We start from the raw sequence: 21,806 nt of genomic DNA on the forward strand, positions 1-21,806 counted from the left end.
CAAAACTGTGTTATTAATGCTTAGCGTATTTATACAATTCCGATGGATGTGCTATATTTGTCTAATTGTTTAAGTAGATAAACTCATTGTACATTTAATGATATGAAGAAACAATAATATCATACATCGATTGTGAGGGAACCCAGTGACAGAAGAGGACGGTAATGTCACATTTCAGCTGATTCAGAATAAGGGAGTTATTTAAACGAGGGTGTTTGTGCAATGTGTTGGGTGAAATGGGATTATTCGATATGATTGACGGAAGAGAGGCGCTTGTTGCGATTGGGTTCTATTGGAACCAGAGATGGCAGTAATGTGCCGTTGAGGAGCCCCAGCTGCCGCAAAACGTCAGAAAAGAGGAAGAGCAGTTGCGTGTAGCTTGTGTCGAAAGTACAAGCGGACAGTCTTTGGTACGTGTCAACATTTGTGGTAGTTATACTCGAGTTACGTTTTCCGTAGATGCACATTTTAGACCACTAGTAGTTTGCGATTCGAAATGTGCCGTTTGTAGCCCGTTATTAACTTTCCAGTCAAAATAGCCGCTATAGCTAGCAAGCGATAGCAGCTAACGTTAGGCCTGCTGTCGTTTGCGTATTTTTAACGGGCGGTCTTGCCCGACAACTGTGTCGTATTAAGTATACCCCGCAAGCTAACCGTGCATATGTTTTATTCTTTTCTCGAATATGGCAACGGAATCGTTTTACACAAATATACTATGACATCCGGGCAAGTGGCGACGTCTAGAGAACGAACAATGGTTTAGGTTTTGAAACGCGTAAGCTAATATATATAAAAAAGGGAAAATGTAACCTCCGAATATGTACTGCACACTAGTGTCCACCGTACCGAGTCAGATTAACTGCTACTTATGATCCGAATATGACTTGGTAAAAGGCACACACTTTGCAAAAACGATTTACTTCCTAACGAAAGTCCTTGTAAGGTGTTAGCTTTTTCGAATAAAGCAGCAGAGGCGCTGCCACACTGGATTTTCAATCGATCCTATGGTTTATTTGCACTCAGCTGTTGTCATATGATCCATATCCAGAACCATAAATGCTAGTGAAGACTGAGGAAAACAACCTGATTTGTATTGGTTTCAAATTGATGTGACTCTGTTCCACGATTAAACCAACCTGGCGTAATTAGATATCTCGATAACCTTAATGGTAATTGAGATAATGCTAAATCTTAATCCAGAATGAGATCAAGGAATGGGCAACATGGTCCAGAGAGGGCCGGTGTGGTTGCAGTTACACGACTGATTCTTAGTCAACCAATAGTGTTGTTCCAACCAAGCAGTTACACACCTTATTCTATTAGTCAACCAATAGTCTTTGCCAAGGACCTTGATTTGTAGACTCAGATGTGTAACTGGTTGGTTGGAACAAAGACAAGCAGCCACACGTCCCTTTCTGGATCATGTTGCCCATCCCTGAATCAGGGCTGCCACTCATTGTGTTGATTAATTACAGAAGTAGTTTACCACAAACGCAAAATAATCACACCTTCTAACATTGCTTTCAGCCAATCACATAAGTATTTTTCTCAAATGGTCTAACTTAAAATCATAACGATGACAGCCATTTTTATGGGGAAAAATCCATCACAAAGCCTTTTTCCTGATAAAGAAACACTCAGACACATTAGAACAAAACAAAAATAGAGTCATGTCCATGTAGTGTAGGCCTACACCTACGGTTGATTAATTATTATGCCCTCAACTACTATGTAGGGCTGTCCCAAATGCCTTTTTTGGGCTTTGAATATCCAGCAGCAAGTATTCAAAGCTTCGCTGTGATCAGGCGTAATTGAATAAATTACAGCCTTATACTGTAAAAACTAAATTGTTCATGTTTGCTGTTATTATTAATTAACAGATGTACTCTACAGTGCACATTCTTGATGTGGAGAAGTGCTGGTTTGAACGGGGAGTCAAAGAGGCCATCTATGTTAAGAGGGAGCGACCATCCCAGAACGGGGGGTGGGTGGGGCTAACAGTATGTCTGTTACCGTCTTACAATGCCGTAATTGCAAACATTCCCGAATCCTCTGTGAATAGTACATATGGCCACTGAAACTTTAGTTAATGGTCACGCCCATATTTGCATATGAAAAAGGTCATTGGTGTCTGTCATTATGCCACTGCATTGTTTATAAGGGTGGGAATACCTGCTGCCAGTTTAGACTGAAGAGGTCACGTAGAAGATGAACTTATTCAGACCAGATGAACTGATTCAACCTTTTTCTTTCTTTTTTGGATATTTTGAATATATGTGGTTTTTTTTAGTTTGGATATATGTGTTTTTGTAGTTTGGATATGTGTTTTTGTCTTTGTGTTGCATCGCTGTGGGCTGGGGGAAACAATATTCCGTTTCATTTCATGTGTGCAGGTTCATGGAGTGAAATGACAAATACATGTTCCTGATTCCTGATTCTTTGACTGAACATGATCATAAAGCATTGCCTAAGTGTAGTTGTGACATATGTGTTAGTATGACTGCTTTTGGTGTATTGACTGGCCTTCCTTGGGAAAAGCTTTTAGGCACTTAGTAGTGCTGTGTGTAGGGCTCGGCTAGTGTGGACAAAAACATCTGTAAACATTGGTGCAGAAATGAAGGGCCACAGTATCATGATTATTAGTATGGTATATTTTTTACATATAAGGGCATGTGTGTGTATCTGTCATTTTGCGGGACTAGAGTGACAAGCAGTTTTGGCAAGAAGCACTAGGCTATATAACAAGGACCAAAAGTTATTAGAAGATGAACTTGTTTATGCCCAAAGGCATGATAAGTGAGATTCCAAAATGTAATTATACCCATTATTATTGTTGTTAGAATTTCAAGACGACCATTAGAGTGTCAAAGGGGAATGATTAAAAGCAGGATGTTGATTAACGCAAGTAGGTTGTTCACTAGATTTTTAATGGTATAAAGAAAGGAAGGCTTTTGTTTGAACTTCAATTGCTCTACAGACTAACTCAGACTTTATTGATGCGTCAATAATTTCTCTGTATCATTGGCGACTTTTGAGTTTCTGGTGTAGCGCAACCATTATGTTGCTGACTCACTGTCTTGAAGATGAGGTTGTAAAACCCTGGAATGTTTCTTTTTAAAATGCGAACTCCAGCACAATGTTTTGATACAGTATGTTTAAATCAACGCGTGGTTTCTGCCTATTATAATGAATAATGAATTTTTAGCACTTAAAGCTGGTAGGAGTTATGGATTTTTGTTGACTTGCGTGCTCCTGTGGACAGTTATATATAGTGTTCACAGAAGAACGGCTTCATTTGTTTTGAAGAGAAGAGTGAGAGAAGTAATGGTTTTCTGGGAGAAATTGGTGTTTGCAAAATGTCTATCTCTACCTGTGCTTATGTGTCCCATCTGTGTGCTGTAAATTATATAGCATGTCTTGATGCATGCTCAATAATCCAGGTTAGGAAGTCCCAGAAAGTTGAATCAGTGTATATTTACATACAGTGTATCTGATTTAAACATTTACAGTGATATTTATCTTGAGCAGAATATTTTAACAGGCATGTATTAAATAGTGATCTGATGTCATGAGTGTGCCATTATGATAATGTAGTTGCCAGGTGCTTGAGTCAGCCGTTCCCCAACCGAAGGCTCTGAATTCCTTCCTAATGCGGCCATACTTCCATAAGTGTTCTTGACCAAGTTATTTAAAGCAGTGTTTCTTAACTGGTGGTTTGTTCTAAATGGGTCGTGGAGTGTGTGGTTTAAAATACAAAAAAAAACCCAAAACACAATACTTATTTTAACACTAGAAAAGCCAACACTAATTCTACATCAATGTTATAGGCAAACGTGACTATGTGCCTATCAGCATGAGGCACTGTTGCAGCAAATGTTTGCAGTCAAAATAATGTCTACTACCTACGTTTAATGCAAAAGTATTAAATGCCATGCTTTATGTTGTAATCTGTAAATCCTGTTTTTTCGAATGTGAAACAAAAAAACAACAACAACCAAATCAGTTTCAACACTTATGTTGTAGAAAACGAGTTTATATGACAGTAGACTATATGCACACAGTGCTGCTGACATAGTTCCGGTAAAATCTCTGCCAGCTTGTTCACTTCCACTCAGTGGGCTTCCAAGATCGCGGCTTGAACGGATGTCCTTTGTCAAGCTCTCGCACCAAACCTTTACCAAAAAAAAAATCCCTTTCTTGCGCTATTACTTTAGCACTGGTTTTGCTCTTAGATGCTTGTTTAGATGCACTTATGACCTCTGATGACTAGTAGTTCTCCCGATTTCCTGCGTTAAATGCACTTATTGTAAGTTCACTTTGGATAAAGGCGTCGGCTAAATGACTGTAATGTAATAACTTTTTAGGCTACTTAAATTCTATCTTTAGTTCACACAGGATTCAGAAACCTTAACAAAGACACCAATGTTCTCTTGTGACCGAAAAAGATCCTCAAAAGGGACAAAAGAGACCACTGCAGTGCTCGACGGCCCACTAGCAGGCAACAATTATGCTAAAATGGCTAATGCTGATGATGGGATAGGAACGCTGATGCCGTGAAAAGAGGAAGCTGTTTTAACTTGACTTTACATTGTCCATTCTGGTCCAAATTTCACATGCTGGATAAGAGTCCAGGCCTGAAGACATCTACATGCCCATATTGAGTCATAGTCATAGCGCCACCTTCTGACAACAAGAAGTCCGCTTTATTCGACAAACATCCGATTTACATGAAATGTACATGGTGTAGTCTACACATATACAGCAACTGATGTATGATTAGTGGGTTTTCTGTACTACCACATCGTGGACACAGAAAGCAAAATCTAATTCCTTCGTGCAAGATTAGATATTCATCAAAATTCATATGCATGTCAGGCAACCTCCACTACATGTATTGCTGCATTAATTACACACTTTATTAGCACCTAGTAGCAACAGGAATTGAAGAGTGATAGTCATAGTGACACATATTGATAACAGGAAGTCAGTCTTATGTGACAAAACATTTGATTTACATAGTGTGTGGTCTAAACCTGCTATACAGCAACATAACATAATTAGTGGGTGATCTCTAGTGTCACATAGTGGATACAGGAAGTAATATGTAATTCCTTTGTGCAATGTCTTATATTCATGAAAATGCATATCAGGCGACCTCCACTACGCTGCATTAATGAAACACTTGTGTAGTACCATCTACTGGTAGCAGGGAATCAAGCGTTATGTTACAAAATCCCTTTGATTTACATGAAATTTAGAGTGTGTACTCTTATATTTGATATGCAGCTGCATATTGTACATTTAGTGCATGTTTTCTAGCACTGCATAGTGGACACAGGAAGCGATAGTTGTCTCCGACCTACAGTGTTTAATATTCATAAAATTGTATTCAGAGCTGTGTCAATCAACGTCCATTAGCGTTATCACGGCTGCCACTCTCTCCGAAGCACATGAGGCCCGTTCATTGCTGCTTGAAGCTTTAATTTAGAAAAAAAATTACTTGATTTGAAGTCAATAAAAGTGGGTCACGACTAAATGACCTTGGGAAAATGGGGGTCCCAAGGCCAGACCATTGATTTAAAGGATGCACTTCTTTTGGATAAAAAAAAGAAAGAAAAAAGTCAAACTTTTCCAAGAATGTCGTGGTTGTGTGATCTTGGTCATCGGGGCTCGCCTGTTCCCCATCCCCTGATTGGTGTTTTGGTTTGCCTGAGTGACCCTGATTGCTCCTAATTGCCTGTTTTCACTCACCTGTTCCCCTTTCTCCGATTGGCTGTGCTGTTCCTGCCTTGTCCTGTGCACCTGCGCCCAATGTCACTCCTCCTTTGTCCGACTGGACGGTCTGTTCCTGCCCGGTCCTGCGCATCTGCACCCAATCTCCCTGATTGGCTCCCCTACATATATATTCCCCCTGGTTGTCGGATCCTCTTAAACACACAGACTCTTCATCGCTGGATGCGCCCCATCCTGTTGTGAGCTGTATCTGCTGTTTGTACAGGGGCGCTACACTTACTGGTGGATCCTCTACCCCAACCAGAGGGTAAAAAAAAAAAAAATCTCAACAGTGGGAATACGCAGTTAAACCCTTCAATCAATTCAATATGCCACCAGAGGCAATCCAGATCATATGTACAATGCAATGACCACTGAAGAGTGTCAAAGTGTCAACAGCAAGTTAGCAATGCACAATCCAGTTTTGTCCTGCACTTTGTTAGCTCAGGATAAAGCATGTTCAGCCATTCAATCATGTCTCTTGTCAGGTCTATAATTTTAACTAAGGTAGCATGTCTTGTTGAAATTAAGGCGGCCTTGATGAAATAATTATAGAGTAATTTCTCTTTCTTGTTCATAGATTATTCAGTCCCTGGCAAAGATGGTTCGACCACATTTTGGACCCCTACACTTCAAGCCCAGGTAATGTAGCTATTGAGTGTGTAAAACCAGAAGTGTTGGTTTATAGTCCGTCTCCTGCGTTATTCTGCCAACATTGCATCCTTGCTATTAATGCTAGCATAAAGTTAAATTTAAACTAAATGTTGGCATGTTTGTACAGGTGAAATTATGTATTTGGTCTTTTTTTATATTCAGTTCCATTTGTATCATGATCTTGGTATTCCTTGAAACCTTTTTTTTTTCTTACTTTACAGCCGGTCCTACACAGATCGCCCCAGCTTTGTGTCTTCTGAAGAGCACTATAGACCCAACTCCAATAGTCAGAGAGAGATCCCGGAATATCCAGGAAGGAACCCTTCCAGCAGGAGAGAATCCAGAGGCAGAGGACGACCCCCTTTTGCCAAAAGGGGCCCAATAATGGGAGAACGAAGAGCACCACCTTTTAACCAATGGAGGTCCCCAAACCAGGATTCATTTAAACCATACCCTCAAACAGACCAAACAGAGCCACACCATAGTCACAGGAAGCCTTCTCCATCTAGTTTAGCCCGACCCCCACAAAGCCAGTTGCACCGATCATCATCACGTAGTCCTGTACAGAGATCCCCTGGCCACAGGGGCCCACCTTTTCATGGGCAATCTTCGGTTCATAGGTCACCTTCGCCACAACATTATCACACCCACCCAGCTGACAGGAGACCTGGCTCTGCACCACACTACAAGGGATCTTTCAGGACCCCTAGTAAAAGGCAGTCAGGTTACCCTCATGAGGAGCAGCTGAAACAAGACCCTCGGGGTCATTACAGTACCAGAGGCAGGCAGTATGGACACTCAACTCATGGTGTGAAGCACTGGAATGGAGCTGGAACATCCTCTCATCAGTACAGAGGACAGCATGGGCCCTCTGGTTCACAGAGGAAACCCTGGGAGTTACATGGGAGAACCTCATATCCAGAGAGGTACAAGTGTAAAGCAGCGTTGCAGGCTGGGTAAAAGAAAATGTATATAAAATGGGAGGCCTGAAGCTAGTCCAACTCTCCTTGTCCTAAGGGTCAGAATGATTACCCCACCTCATAGTTATTAGAGAGTGTTAATTGGGCTCTGATGTAGATGTTTTACAATCGCAACTGAGAAGATTGTTACAGCTGTTTTGCTCATGAAAATTTCTGTCCCCTACTTGCCACCTTAACTCCTACATATTTCATGCTATAATGGCATTACGGTGATGGGGCTGCATAAAGCTAAATTAAAGTTCCGTTTCCCTCTTCACGCAGCAGTGGATCTACCTTTGTAACTATTTCTCTATTGTTTAATGGATATGCAGGTGGTCTACTGAACAAGATTCCAGGAGGCAGCTTGGCGATGTGGCGAGTGAGGGCAACAGATCCCGTCGTGCAGAGAAGGCACAGGGAGGCCATTTTGATGTCCCTCCTAACAGATCCTCCTCATGGAAAGGAAGTCCATCATCATCGTCATCATCATCCTTCCACAAACCCCCCCAAGTACCATTCCCTCGCAAGAGGAGGACACCAGACTTCAACCCAGTGCCCCCAGGCCCTTTGCTGGAACATGGACCAAAGTACCACAGGAGAGAAAGACCACATCTCCCCAGTGTTTCCAGGGGATTCAGTGGAAGACCCATGTCTCTCAAGGATAAACGTCACTTTTTGAAGGGAAGACAAATGAGCGCAGAGTCTGTGATGAGGCTCAGAGCACCACCCCTGAAACCAAACCCTCAAGTTGGAAAGTCTACTCGGAGTTCCATTCTTGCTATGCGTATGAAGCGGTTTCAGTCCAATTCCCTTCCACTGAGAAAGATTGAACTGAGGAAGACAAAGCTTCATCAGTCACCACCCAAGTCAGACAGCAATACAAGCACGTCCTCAAGAGACTTTGACACCATGAAAGAGCAGGTGAAGTCCCATCGGTCCTTGAGCACACGCAGGTACGGTATTTTCCTTCTAACATTGTGTGCAGGGGCTTGATGATGATTATGAAGTCAAGAAACAATATCTCAATTTGAAAGGGTGCCAACTGGAAAAAAAGGAAATATCGTGGTGATCTGTAAATGTACAACATTGGTTCAATTGCTGAAACATGCTACAGTGATTGCGATATGCCATGGTATCAAGTGGGCAACAGAGGTTTCTAATTCCTTCATGTCAAATGTATTACAAGTCTGCTCTAAAGGTTTCAAAATACCTTCATATCAAGTGTGCTGAAGATAAGTTGCTATTTATGTGCTTAAGTCATTAAGAGCTTCAGTAATGCTTGGCATAAAACCAGATTGTGCCTGATTATATCATCAAGAGGAGCATAGCCTGATCTGTCTCTCAAGGATTCCAGCTTTCTACAGTATTGATGGTCAAACGCAGGTTAATTGAAGCTCAAGTTACTACTCATAGCCTAAACTAGTGTCAAATAACAAGACAAATATGGATATGAAGAGGACTGCACCAACAGGAAGTAGACTGGCACAAAGCTGCACTTTTAAAAACGAGTCAAAACATGTCTACACCCATCAATCATGGGCCAAAACGATGCATGAATTTCAGATGTCAAAAACATGGCCTGAGGATGGCGTAGAAGGAGCATCTGCTCAGAAATCTCACGTCATAGCTGAAGCACAAAGCAGCAAGTTTACTTACTGAACGGTGTTCTTGGAAACCCCACACAAAGCCAGTCTGTACCATAACAATTTTATTCACATTTTAAATTTGGTCCAAGTGTCATTAAGATTGATGATGCCATTGATGACAAACGGAAATGAAACCAATAAGTCAACAAGGAAAACTTGCCACAGAAGAAAGCCAGTACTTGCCAATTTGAAGATTTGTTGATGAACATATCACATCAGCATTCTCTCTAAATATTAAATTTGACAACTGTCATCATAAGCAAACAACCCTTTCTTGCACCGAAGTGCATTATAAATTTTAACTTTGAATTTACTTTGGATGTACTCTTTCAGTACCTAACTTTTTCAACGATGAACTGTGGAAATAAATCAAAACTTTTGATGCTACAGCAAAAGGATGTCTCCAACAGCACAGTCACCCTGCTTCTTTTATAGAGAATAATGCCTCTAGTGGAACCGGTTTTGAAGTATCACTTTGAATAGCTGGAAAAGATGTTTGAGAGTGGCTCAACTCAGCATAACGAGACCAAAAATGAGGATGCCCTAGAGAGAGAAGTAAAGTTGAAACAACACAGCAAACCCAAGGGAAGGAACTGGAAGGAATTGACCACCCAAAGTAATTTAAATGGTAAACTCTGAGAATGTAAGGGGCTAGACTTCCAACCTGAGGATGCTACGAAGGGACATCATTGAGGTCATCAATGTCTTTTAAGATATTATTCAGCACTAAATTTTCCATGGGCCTACCGGTTGACCTGCTGCTGTGGTGGATTATGTGTAATCCATCATCATAACTCTGTCCAAGAAACTGGAAAATCTTAAGTTTTCAATGGACACTCATTAACAGCAAATGTGTTGCTTCCTAGTGATTAAGGGATCTGTAGATGTGGCAAAATAATTCTGATGCAAGACGAAAAGTATCATTTTCCCCCACCTATGCTAAAAGCATTTCAAAGGGAGAGGCAACTGCAAGATCTTGCTGTTTAATCAGTTGTATTTTTATTCCATTCCGTAACTCCACCGCTGATGGCTACCAAGTCTCCCAAAACCCAACTTACTTCGGAAAAGTCTGAAGGTAAAAAGACCTAGAACCAGGAGAAAGGTGTGAGCACTGCAAAGGCCTTGAGCATTGCTCTCTGAAACTTCAACAAACACTAAGCGATGATTCACCATTAGGGAACACAAAAGAGCCATTGACATCAATAGCTCTGATAACGACTGTCGTTGCTAAACATCGGAACACAAAAGAGCCATTGACATCAATAGCTCTGATAACGACTGTCGTTGCTAAACATCGGAACACAAAAGAGCCATTGACATCAATAGCTCTGATAACGACTGTTGTTGCTAAACATCGGAACACAGAAGAGCCATTGACATCAATAGCTCTGATAACGACTTCAAAGAGGCTAAATATCTGAGTTTCATCACCAGCCAGTCAGACTAGCTTGGTCTAGTCAGGTAGGCAAGAACTGATGAAGCCTCTTGGATGAGAGGCGAAACGTCTTCACGGATATATAACCAAGTCCAGTTGCACTTGATTCAATTCCTTTGGATAACTATGACCCCGATGAATGAGAACATTCACAGACATTCACCATTACAATAGCTCAGTGAAGAGAAGAGGATCAAGTTTACGTATTTCAACACTGGACTTTGCCTGGACAGCTGTGCATATCAAAACTACAGACTTTCCCAAGGCTCATAATACCTGTCAACTCCTTTATGCTCCCTCCTAGCCCAGTGAAAATTATTCAAAGACGGCCACAGGACCAATAAACAGTGACTTTGAGATGAGGTTTTGAAAACCAGACTTGTCAAGATGTCTCCAAGGCTTCACAGTTAAATGATTGATGGAAGATTGTGGACATTGTAGCAGCAACGAGTGCATTAGTCGAATCCCTTAAAGCTGCCTCAAGTTAATGAGAGCCGCCTCAAATTACTGAGCTCAAAGATATTCAGGGTACAGATATAAAGAGTATGGAAGGATGGAGATACCATGTTTTTTGTAAGTACCTGTGTGCAGTGCTCAGCTTAATGGTTATCTCTTATAAAAGCAATGCTATTTGTGAGCAGTATATGTTGCCATGCATCTTATAAATCCGAAGTGATTTTGTTCTGCTAGACTCTGCTTGCCATTCTGTGTCCTTGACTATTCCTTGCAAGCAAACATACTGATGTCCTTACCATGCTGCTTGTGCTGGTCTCTCTTCAGCTCTTCTCCCATAGACAAACATCTGGTGTCTGACCTTGTAGTTGTGTCCCACTGGCAAGCTGCGCCGAGCTCAAGCTCTAAAGGCTGCTCATCCCCCAGGGATCGAAGTCCTAAACTGAAGACTGGTAGGTGAACACTTGTTTTGGTCTTGTGAGTTGTCAGTCCATTCATCGAGCTTTGAAGATGTGACATGATATAAACTGGTCTTGCAGTACCTTATAACATGTTAGTTAATGTATTGTTTATTTGTTTGTGCTATTGATCATCATGTTACTAATGAGACCTCATTGTTGCTCTTTGGGGAAAGTGAAGTCAATCGCAGAGTATCTTAAAGTAATGAAGTTGACATGTAGTTTTTTTTGTCATCCTCTTTGTTTTGAGATTCAGTTTCATCACGCTATCTCTTATTTGAAGATGGTTTATCTCATTTTTTTGTATTTTCCCCCCTACTTTTCTGTGCTTATCCTCATGATGCTGTAATGGAAAACCCAATTTCCCAGTGTTCACAAAGTGCCTATGTGATCTGATTTTCAGAACGCAATTACTCTTCCGATGTCCCTTTGAACAACCGATTTCAAAAATTTCAAGACTTCAAAACAGCATGCGATTACCATAGAGGAGGTTTTCCAAATCAGAAACCCTTTAGGTAAATTGTTGAAAATCCACTCAAATCTTCTTTAAAATTGTAAGACAAAGTGCTTTATAGCATTGTTGTGCTAAAACATTTGGGTTTTTTCACTCTGATTAAAAAATGTCCTTTCATGAATTTAACCTTTTTTCAGATCAGTGAATATTACACAGGACAGCCACAGACTGGGAAGACCCTTCAGAAAGCTGGGACCTGGACCCACTCAGGTGAGAGGCATCAGACTCAATACACATTATGCAGCCATGTTTGATGAGCTGCTTCAGTTAAAGAAACTAAGAATTATAAAATACCTTTACAATTGGAAGGAGAGTAGCTTAACAATAGTGAAGGCAGCGAAAGTGCTTATCATCGCCGTCTCAGTCCTTGAGAGTGCCTCCCTTTATATAGTAGCTCAAATGAAAAACGGTTATTGGAGGATATAGTGGGGGAAAAGTACAAGAACATCACACCGCAAGACCCAAGAAGGATCACATCCTTTAGCAATTTGTCAACTGCTAAGCAATGGTGACTGAAAGGAAAAAAATATCTTCCAGCTAAATCCTGATATAACCCTGAAAAATACTTTGAGTTTATTGTATGAAATATACAATGAATTGTAAACTTTTTTCCTCTAGAAGGTTTGAAATCAGCCTTCAATTAACAATCAGGGAGTTGTCAACTTTTATTCTAAATATAGCTATCATTTGTAGGATCACTTCATGTTAAGATTCACATGCCAGCAACTCTATCTCAACAGTTTCGGTTGACACTAAATAACCTGTGCGTTGTCCCACCTACACAAAGTATTTCAAGAACAAAGTACACTTTGACTATTGTTTTTTTTTTTTTATCCTATAATAGGGGGATTATCACTATTAAATCTCACCCATAAGCTTAAAAACATTGTAACCATACCCCAACTCATGAATACCCTATGATTATAGGACAATAGTCGTAACACATGTGCTTAGAAGTTTTCTACTGTTGCTGATTTAGAAACACAAGAAATCAAGTGGAAGCAAATTCTCATGTGTGCTTCCTTTGCATTTTTTTTTTTTTTTTTTTGCAGATGCAGAAGTTTGGTGGTCCTAGGAGGACAGCCCCCGAATCAACTGGAAATTTTCGAAAACCACTTATGGTATGCATTGCTTCTTAAGTGATCAGTTGCCTGCTCGTTGACACTTGCATGTCTCATTTCCTTGCTGGTGTCTTCCTGATTGCTGATAGTTTGGTTTTGTATTTCTTTAGGAGAGTGTTGTGCCACGTCCCTACCCACAGCAGAAGCCAGTGTTCAGGAAGAGCCAGAGCATAATGTCGAAATACCGCAACATGCAGGCGATGCGCAATCGTGTACCATACAACCGAGAACCCAACCAGCAACGCTGGTGATGGTTCTGGTATGCTACAACAATTTTTGGCTGCCACGATCTGTTCCATGTGTGTGATCCGGTAACTTTACTTGAATCTGATCCATGAGGTGTCAGCGTCGGCAGCATTATCACCGTATCCCTGTTTATGGAGGCTTGCTGCCTGGCTGGGAAAGTTGCAGCCATTATCACAACAGCAACTGTTATTTTGTTGATGTATCAGTTTTCTTTGACATAGGTTAATTTTGTCACAAGTGCAACCACATTTTTTTAATAACTAGTATTGGGTGGGCATTAATCTGTTTATGAAATGCCATAATCATACACACTATAGCATAATTGAATATATATGGAATAATTGAACATCTGATGATACCAATGGGCTTGTTGGATCAAAATGATGGCTGTAAACTGAAAGCGGTGTCTCCCCGTCTGCCGCCCAATGACTGCTAGGATAGGCTCCAGCATCCCTACGACCCTGAGAGCAGGATAAGTGGTTTGGATAATGGATGGAAACTGAAAGCAATGGTAGTGGTCTGAATTTACTTTGATTCTTGTGTTATTGCTTACAAAGTATGTCATTCTCCTGTGTTCTTCCTCCACCTGCTTGTTAAGTTTTGGAGTATTGATTGTAATATTAACAATCACAATTTCATGATTATTAATTTTAGCATGTGTTTTGTTTGTTTAACAGCTAAGAGAAGAGCAGATTTTGAGTTACCAAGTCATTGTAAAGTTTACCTAAATCAGGTTTATTTTCATCCAAAGGTTTGTTGCTCTCCTTTTTGACGATTTGTGGGTTTTTAAAATTTGATTATTTCTTGACTTGTGTAAGGACATTTAGACGTTACTTGTTATGCGTTATGTTATATAGTCCGATTTTGAGTGTGTTTGAGACTTCAAATAAAAGACTGGACTTGATTTTGAGTCTGGTCTTTTTCACATATTTACTAATGTAATGTTGACACTATAATACAGATTATGACTAACGTATAATGTACAAATGTAAAAAACAGAACATAGGTGTTTATTGTTCAAGGGCACCCAATGCTGTGCTCATGTTTTGAATTTGTGGGTTGATGGATCAGCAGTTCGTTCATTAAACTCAATGTGCAGGAAACGAGTGATGGGACTTTTCACTTATCAAAAACGTACACCGAACAGCCAAAACATTAAAACCACCTGCCTAATATTGTGTAGGTCCCACTCGTGCCACCAAAACAGTTCTGACTCATCGAGGCATGGACTCCACAAGACCTCTGAAGGTGTCCTGTGGTATCTGGCACCCAAGACATAAGCAGCAGATCCTTTAAGTCCTGTAAGTTGTGAGGTGGGGCCTCTATGGATTGGACTTGTTTTCCAGCACATCCCACAGATGACCAATTGGATCGAGATCTGGGGAATTTGGAGGCCAAGGCAGCAACTTGAACTCTTTGTCATGTTCCTCAAACCATTCCTGAACAATGTGTGCAGTATGGCAGGGTGCAGTATCCTGCTGAAAGAGGCCACTGCCATCAGGGAATACTGTTGCCATGAAGAGGTGTATTTGGTCTACAACAATGTTTAGGTAGGTGGCAGATGTCACAGTAACATCCACATGAATGACAGCACCCAAGGTTTCCCAGCAGAACGTTGTCCAGAGCATTACTGCCTCTGCTGGATTATCATCTTCCCATAGTGCATCTTGGTGCCATCTCTTCCCCAGGTAAACTACGCACACGCACCCGGCCGTCCACATGAGGTGAAGGAAAATATGATTCATCAGATCAGGCCACCTTCTTCCATTGCTCCATGGTCCGGTTCTGATGCTCGTACACACCGTGGGTGCTTTCAGTGGTGGACGGGTCATTACGGGCACTGACTGGTCTGCAGCTACTATGCAGCCCCATACACAGCAAGCTGTAATGCACTGTGTTCTGACACCTGTCTGTCATAGACAGTATTTACTTTTTCAGCAATTTGGTCTCCAGTAGCTCTTTGTGGGATCAGACCAGATAGGTTAGCCTTCACTCCCCGCATGCATCAATGAGCCTTGGGTGATGACCCTGTCGCCAGTCCACCGGTTGTCCTTCCTTGGACCACCACTTTTGGTAGGTACTGACCACTGCATACTGGGAACACCCCACAAGACCTGCCATTTTGGAGATGCTCTGACCCAGTCATCTAGCCATCACAATTTGGCCCTTGTCAAAGTCACTGAGATCCTTATGCTTGCCCATTTTTCCTGCTTCCAACACATCAGCTTCCAAGAACTGACTGGTCACTTGCTGACTAATATATCCCATCTCTTGACAGGTGCCATTGTAACGAGATAGTTATTCACCCATCTGTCAGTGGTTTTATGGTTTTGGCTGATTGGTGTATATATCAGTGTGGGGAAGAGGAGGACTTGCGCCTTTATAAGAGAAACTGCCATAATATACAGTCGTTTGGACTGACCTCATGTTATCAATAGCACAGAAGACGTTACCTCACTTAGTATAAAATGATAATAGGTACTCATTCAGTCTTTGAGACTGAAGAGTACCCAAAAAGATGTCTCGGACATTGGTGAACACCATTCACAGAAGTCCCTGGAGTTTCTTAAAACACTGATGGAAATGTGCAATATGGAGCTTTTTCTGGTGAGTTCCTTTTGCCTTGTCCCCCCACTGACTTACAGCAACATTCAGTATTACAGTTTGCCCTTCAGTCAAGTGGAGTGGCACCGCCACAGTAGTCCATTCTGTGTCTTCCCCCAGTGTTATTTGTGAACAGAGCTGTGCTGTGCTAAACTTAGCTCTGACCGTGTCCCTTCTCATCACAACATGCCTCCAAGACCAGTGGGTTACAATGAGACCCCGGGAGGATGGTATCAAGTTGCCACCGGCGGGGCTGTATTCCATAAGCTTTAACACTGGCCCAACAAGGTGAGTACATGCACCAAGTCCTTCACACCAACTGAGAATATTTTTTTTTTTTTTTGTCACTGGACTTCTCTGCGTTCCGTTGTTTTGTAATTTCGGTCACTGTCGTCCTTTGTGTTGTTTCTGGCATGTGCAACACATTCTTGTGAGTCACTGCAATGGCATGAATTAACCGCTACTACGCCACCCCTGCTAGGTTCAGCTAATAATAATAACAATAGTCACAGTTGTAGGCACAATTTGTGTTTGCATTGTGTCATGAAGAACAGGGTAATTAATGTTTTTGGCTGGCATTTATTTTTCCCAAGGTGAATATTCCTTTCTAACCTTGAGAGCTTCCCACCGAGCCGATTCATGTGTGCGCTGTTTGGAAATAACTTGAACGAATTCTGCTCAGCTGACTCAATCCCAACTTGTTATCATTTTGTAGATTTAGAAATTTAGAGACGGCAGCTTTTTTCCCCTCTCTGACTCTGTCACCCTCTACACATTACGTTGGTATTCCCCGTCACGATGGGCAACTATAGATCTGCCCTCATTGCTGGTAAGCCTTGCACTTACTGCTGAACATAGTTTACAACACAAGCATGCTTCAAGTTGAATGTCAGTGCAAGCTTTGAAATCAGGAAAGACAATCTTAAAAACAATCTATATTAGGGCGTCCAGGTGGCGTAGCGGTCTATTCTGTTGCCTAACAACACAGGGATCGCGGGTTTGAATCCCCGTGTTACCTCTGGCTTGGTCGGGCGTCCCTACCCAGATAGCATCCGGATGTTGGCCACTTCAGGCAATGATGCGGCTCTGATGGCCTTCTTCTGGCCCTGACAAAATGGATGTGAGCCTGAAGTGGCCCACATGGATAATAGCAAATATGGCCCAAATATGCCAAATCAAATGTGGGCCTTTTTTTGGCAAAGATGTGGTGCTCTCGGCAACATGTAATCTGGATGTGACCCTGAAGTGGCCCGTGTGGCAAATTGTGAATATGGCCCAAATATCACAAAACAAATGTGGGCCACCTTTTGCAAATATGTGGCACATACGGCATTGCTATGGCTTGGTTCTGGCCCAGATTTGGCAAACAGGAGCAGACTGTCCAAGTGCCATCATTCCACGCGGTATGTGGGCCGCATGAAAGTGTCGGGTGTGGGACGGGATGGGTCCGGGCCACAGTAATGTTGCCATTTTGGTATAGACACAATTGGCCGTGTCTGCAGGTGGGAAGCCGGATGTGGGTATGTGTCCTGGTTGCTTCTGGTCGGTTGGGGCGCCTGTTCAGGGTGGAGGGGGAACTGGGCGGGGGGGGGGTAGTGTGATCCTCCCATGCGCTACATCCCCCTGGCAAAACTCCTCACTGTCAGGTGAAAAGAAGCGGCTGGTGACTCCATATGTATCGGAGGAGACATTTGGTAGTCTGCAGCCCTCCCCGGATCAGCAGAGGGGGTAGAGGAAAGACCGGGACGGCTCGGAACAGTGGGGCAATTGGACAAATACAACTGGGGAGGAAAAAAAAACACCCACAAAATATTAATATATACATATATGTGTGTGTGTGTGTGTGTGAGTGTGTGTGTGTGTATGAAATGCACTCTGCTGGGCCCCCATGTCAAAGGTCTAATCAAAATTCCTCTACAGCTGTTCATGGATAGATTGTTTTTTCAATTTATATGTTTGTGTAAAGCGCTTTGAGTGGCTGCTGCAGCTAGGAAAGTGCTTTATAAAATGCAACTTGATTGATTGATTCAGTTCAGACTCTAAATGAGACCAGCCTTGCATTAACATAGTTTTATTCTCCACTTCTCTCAAAGACATTGAAGATTTTGACTCACTTGCGTCAGTCACGGAGAAGCTGAATGAGCTGGCAGCTCGACTGGCAGATGAAAGTTCACAGTCAGAGCTTCCATCTTCGGGAAGTACATTTTTATACTAGCTCTTCAGTATTAGGGAATGCCTGGATGACGTTTAACACCAGTACATGATTTAACTCAACGTTGCATCACAATGGAGATCATTCAGTGCAAAGGGTGCCTGCACTCTGTTGTGGCGAATGTTAATTACTTACTATAAAGTGTGTGTAAACTCATCTTTTCAAGCCAGCAACTTGAGATGATGGCACAGTCACATATCCACACAGCAGGAGGATATCTGATGTGACGCCCAACTGAAAGACAAGTTTCCCCATAATATGTCTGTATTCTCTAAATTCTGGCAGGAAATTGCTCATCACAACCACTAAAAATAGGGTTGGGCAATGTGGAAAAAATCAAATATCACAGCATTTTTGACTTGAATACCTTAATATCAACATTTTGATGATATTGTAGAGATGACTATTGGTGCTCTCACTAAATATTTACACAATGACATTTTTGATTAACACTCATTAGTAATGTGGATACGATGTCCAAACTGGTGGAGACAAATGGTAAGTGGGCTTCATTTATATAGTGCTTTTCTATGTGCTTTACAGTGTATGCCTCACATTCACCCATTCACACACACACATTCATACACTCATGGCGGAGGCTGCCATTCAAAGTGCCAACCTGTTCATCAGGAGCAGTTAGGGGCTCAGTGTCTTACTCAAGGACACTTCAACACGCTCTGGGGATCAAACCGGTGACCTTCTGATTACTAGACGACCCACTCTACCCCCTGAGCAATGCCAACAAATAATATACGTAACAGCTAGAACAGTTTAATAAGTTCAGAAAAATTGCACCACTTTACTGTAATGCAGCCTTAAAACTCAGAAAAAGACAACAATTATGTCATATCATGATATTATGATATCAAAAATCCCAGATTATATCTAGTCACATATCACGATATCGATACAATGTCGATATATTGCCCAGCCCTAACTAAAGGCAATGTTCAAAATCTTGTTAACAGTAAATTTACCGAAGGCGACAGTGCCAAGTTCCTATATATTATGGCTGTATCTCCCTCTTAGTATACATCTTATCAAATATCTCAAACTAGACCTGACTTACAGGCAACACTCATGACGGAGGTGGAGAACAAAGAGACAGATAAAAAGAGAGAGGACCTGGACACGGACACCCTCACCTTAAAACTACCACCCAACACTCAGCCAGTATCTAACGATGGGTCTGTCCCACATGTATGTACCAAAAATAAGTCTACGGATTATATACAACTTCCCTCATGACACCGTTTTGCTGCATGGGAATATGAATTGGAACATGACTTCTTCTGTTTTGGTTCAGCCAAACCTTATGTTCTCCACAGGCTGTTGAAACCAAATCCTATACGCCTACGAAGTCTCCCATGTCCTTCCCCTCCACCAGTCCTACCCACCCCTTCTCCCGTCTATCACCTGAGGCTCTTTCTGCCATTCTGCACCCTACTGTGCCTGCAGGCCTCCCTTATGAGCCCAAGACCAGTGGGGGTCCTTCAACACATGGCCCCCAAACCCTGCAACAATTGCAGACAGAGTTGAGAGACCTGAGGGATGAGATGGAACAGATGAAAAGTCAACATAAGTATGATTTCCCTCCTCACTGTTTATACGTGTGCTGGATGGCATCATTGCAGAGATAAGACTTTAAAATTTGAGGTGTTAGCCTTACACTTTTATGTGACCACCAACCTTTACACCCCCTGAAATAGTAGCCCCATATACAAATGCCGCCATATATAGGGCATCCGGGTAGCGTAGCGGTCTATTCCGTTGCCTGCCAACACAGGGATTGCCGGTTCGAATCCCCGTGTTACCTCCTCTGGCTTGGTCGGGCGTCCCTGCGGGTGGGAAGCCAGATGTGGGTGTGTGTCCTGGTCGCTGCACTAGCACCTCCTCTGGTCGCTTGGGGTACCTGTTCAGGGGGGAGGGGGAACGGGGGGAATAGCGTAATCCCCCTGGTGAAACTCCTCTCTGTCAGGTGAAAAGAAGCGCCTGGTGACTCCACGTGTATCGGAGGAGGCAAGTGGTAGTCTGCAGCCCTCCCCGGATCGGCAGAGGGGGTGGAGCAGCGACCGGGACGGCTCAGAAAAGTGGGATAATTGGCCAGATACAATTGGGAGAAAAGGGGGGGGTCTCCCAAAAAAGAAAAGAAGATAGTAGCCCCATATCAGATTCTAGCTTGCTCAGGGAATTTTTCATAAGCTTAATTGGAACATACTCTCCAAAGCTTGGTGTCCTATTCAATTTCTCATTCCTGCACCAATGCTTTTCATTTAATTTGCATGAGTTCATTTTTGATTACGGTATTCTGACATTCAGGGAATTATTTGTGTTGCAGCAAAGAGATTAAACTGCTGATGAACGAGCTAGATGAAGAGAAAAGGATTCGCTTGACATTGCAGGTATGACCTAAACATAAAAAGGCATCTTGATAATCTTCAAATATTAGATTGCTTTTAGTTTTATACTGTCAGTATGAATTGCTGAGCCATTTCACATATGTACAATAAGTACACTATGTGGTAGAAAGTATGTGGACACCTGTTCGTTCAACATCTCATTTAAAAATCATGGGTATTAACATGAAGGTGGTCCTCCCTTTGCTGCTATAACAGCCTTCACTCTTCTGGGAAGGCTTTCCACTAGATGTCAGAAAATTGTTGTGGGGATTCACTCCGAGTCAGCCACAAGAGCATTAATGAGGTCGGGCACTGAATTACAGTGATTATACCGACTGCGAGCCGGTCCTAATCTGTGGAGATTAGGCCCGGCTCGCAGTCGGCCTAATCACTTGCTCGCAGTCGGCCTCTCAGTTCATCCCAAAGGAGTTGGATGGGGTTTAGGTCAGGGCTCTGTGCAGGCCAGTCAAGTTCTTTTACAGTGATCTCAACAACCCATGTCTTTGTGCATGGGGCATTGTCATGCTGAAACACGAAATGGCCTTTCCCAAACTGTTGTCACAAAGTTGGAGGCATGGAATTCTCTAGATTGCCATTGTATGCTGTAGCATTAAGAATTTCCTTCACTGGAACTCAGGGGCCTAGCCCAAACCATGCCACACAGCCCCAGACCATTTTCCCTCTTCCACCAAACTTTACAACTGGCACTATGCATTCAGACAGGTAGCATTCTCTTGGCATCTGCTAAACCCAGATTGGTCCATCAGACTGCCAGATAGTGAAGCGTGATTCATCAATCCAAAGAACCATTCCACTCCTCCAGAGTCCAATGGCGGTGTGTGTTACACCACTCCAGCCAATGCTTGGCATTACACATGGTGATCTTAGGCTTGTGTATGGCTGCTCGGCCATGGAAACCCATTTCTTGAAGCTCCCGATGAACAGTTCTTGTGCTGATGTTGCTTCCAGAGACAGTTTGATGTTCGGTCCTGAGTGTTGCAACCGAGTGAGGACCCGCTATGGGATTCAGCATTCTTCTGTCCCGTCCTGTGAGCTTGTGTGCCCGAGCTGCTGTTGCTCCTAGCTGTTTCCACTTCACATTACAGGCATTTACAGTCACCTGGGGCAGCTCCAGTAGGGCAGAAATGTTATGAGCTGACATGTTGGAAAGGAAGCATCCTATCACAGTGCCACGATGAGAGTCAGTGAGTCCTTCAGCACAGCCCATTCTAGTGCTAACGTTTGTCTAGAGAAATAGCACGGTGGTGTGCTTGATTTTATACATCTGCTAGCAATTGTTGAGGATGAAATAGCCGTATTCACTTAGGACAGC

The 21,806-nt window shown here is 42.4% G+C and overlaps 1 protein-coding gene across 1 annotated transcript; it reads left to right on the forward strand.

Annotated features, from left to right (window-relative positions):
* The first annotated feature begins 366 nt into the window (after positions 1-366).
* Positions 367-14,353, forward strand: si:ch211-114c12.2 (uncharacterized protein LOC336578 homolog). The gene is made up of 9 exons (XM_056284677.1): positions 367-410; positions 6,353-6,414; positions 6,648-7,382; positions 7,718-8,338; positions 11,247-11,371; positions 11,781-11,892; positions 12,029-12,101; positions 12,944-13,012; positions 13,123-14,353. The coding sequence occupies exons 2-9, from the start codon at positions 6,374-6,376 to the stop codon at positions 13,261-13,263; spliced, it is 1,917 nt and encodes a 638-aa protein (XP_056140652.1). The 5' UTR covers positions 367-410; positions 6,353-6,373; the 3' UTR covers positions 13,264-14,353.
* The last annotated feature ends 7,453 nt before the right edge of the window (positions 14,354-21,806 follow it).

This window comes from Lampris incognitus, chromosome 8 (genome assembly GCF_029633865.1).
Source record: "Lampris incognitus isolate fLamInc1 chromosome 8, fLamInc1.hap2, whole genome shotgun sequence".
NCBI classification, from domain to species: Eukaryota; Metazoa; Chordata; class Actinopteri; order Lampriformes; family Lampridae; genus Lampris; species Lampris incognitus.

Coding starts and splice junctions, on each gene's coding strand:
- si:ch211-114c12.2 (XM_056284677.1), top strand. CDS start 6,374: ATGGTTCGACCACATTTTGGACCCCTACACTTCAAGCCCAG. Junction 7,383..7,717: donor AAAGCAGCGTTGCAGGCTGG/GTAAAAGAAAAT, acceptor ATGGATATGCAG/GTGGTCTACTGAACAAGATT. Junction 11,372..11,780: donor AAGTCCTAAACTGAAGACTG/GTAGGTGAACAC, acceptor TCTGATTTTCAG/AACGCAATTACTCTTCCGAT.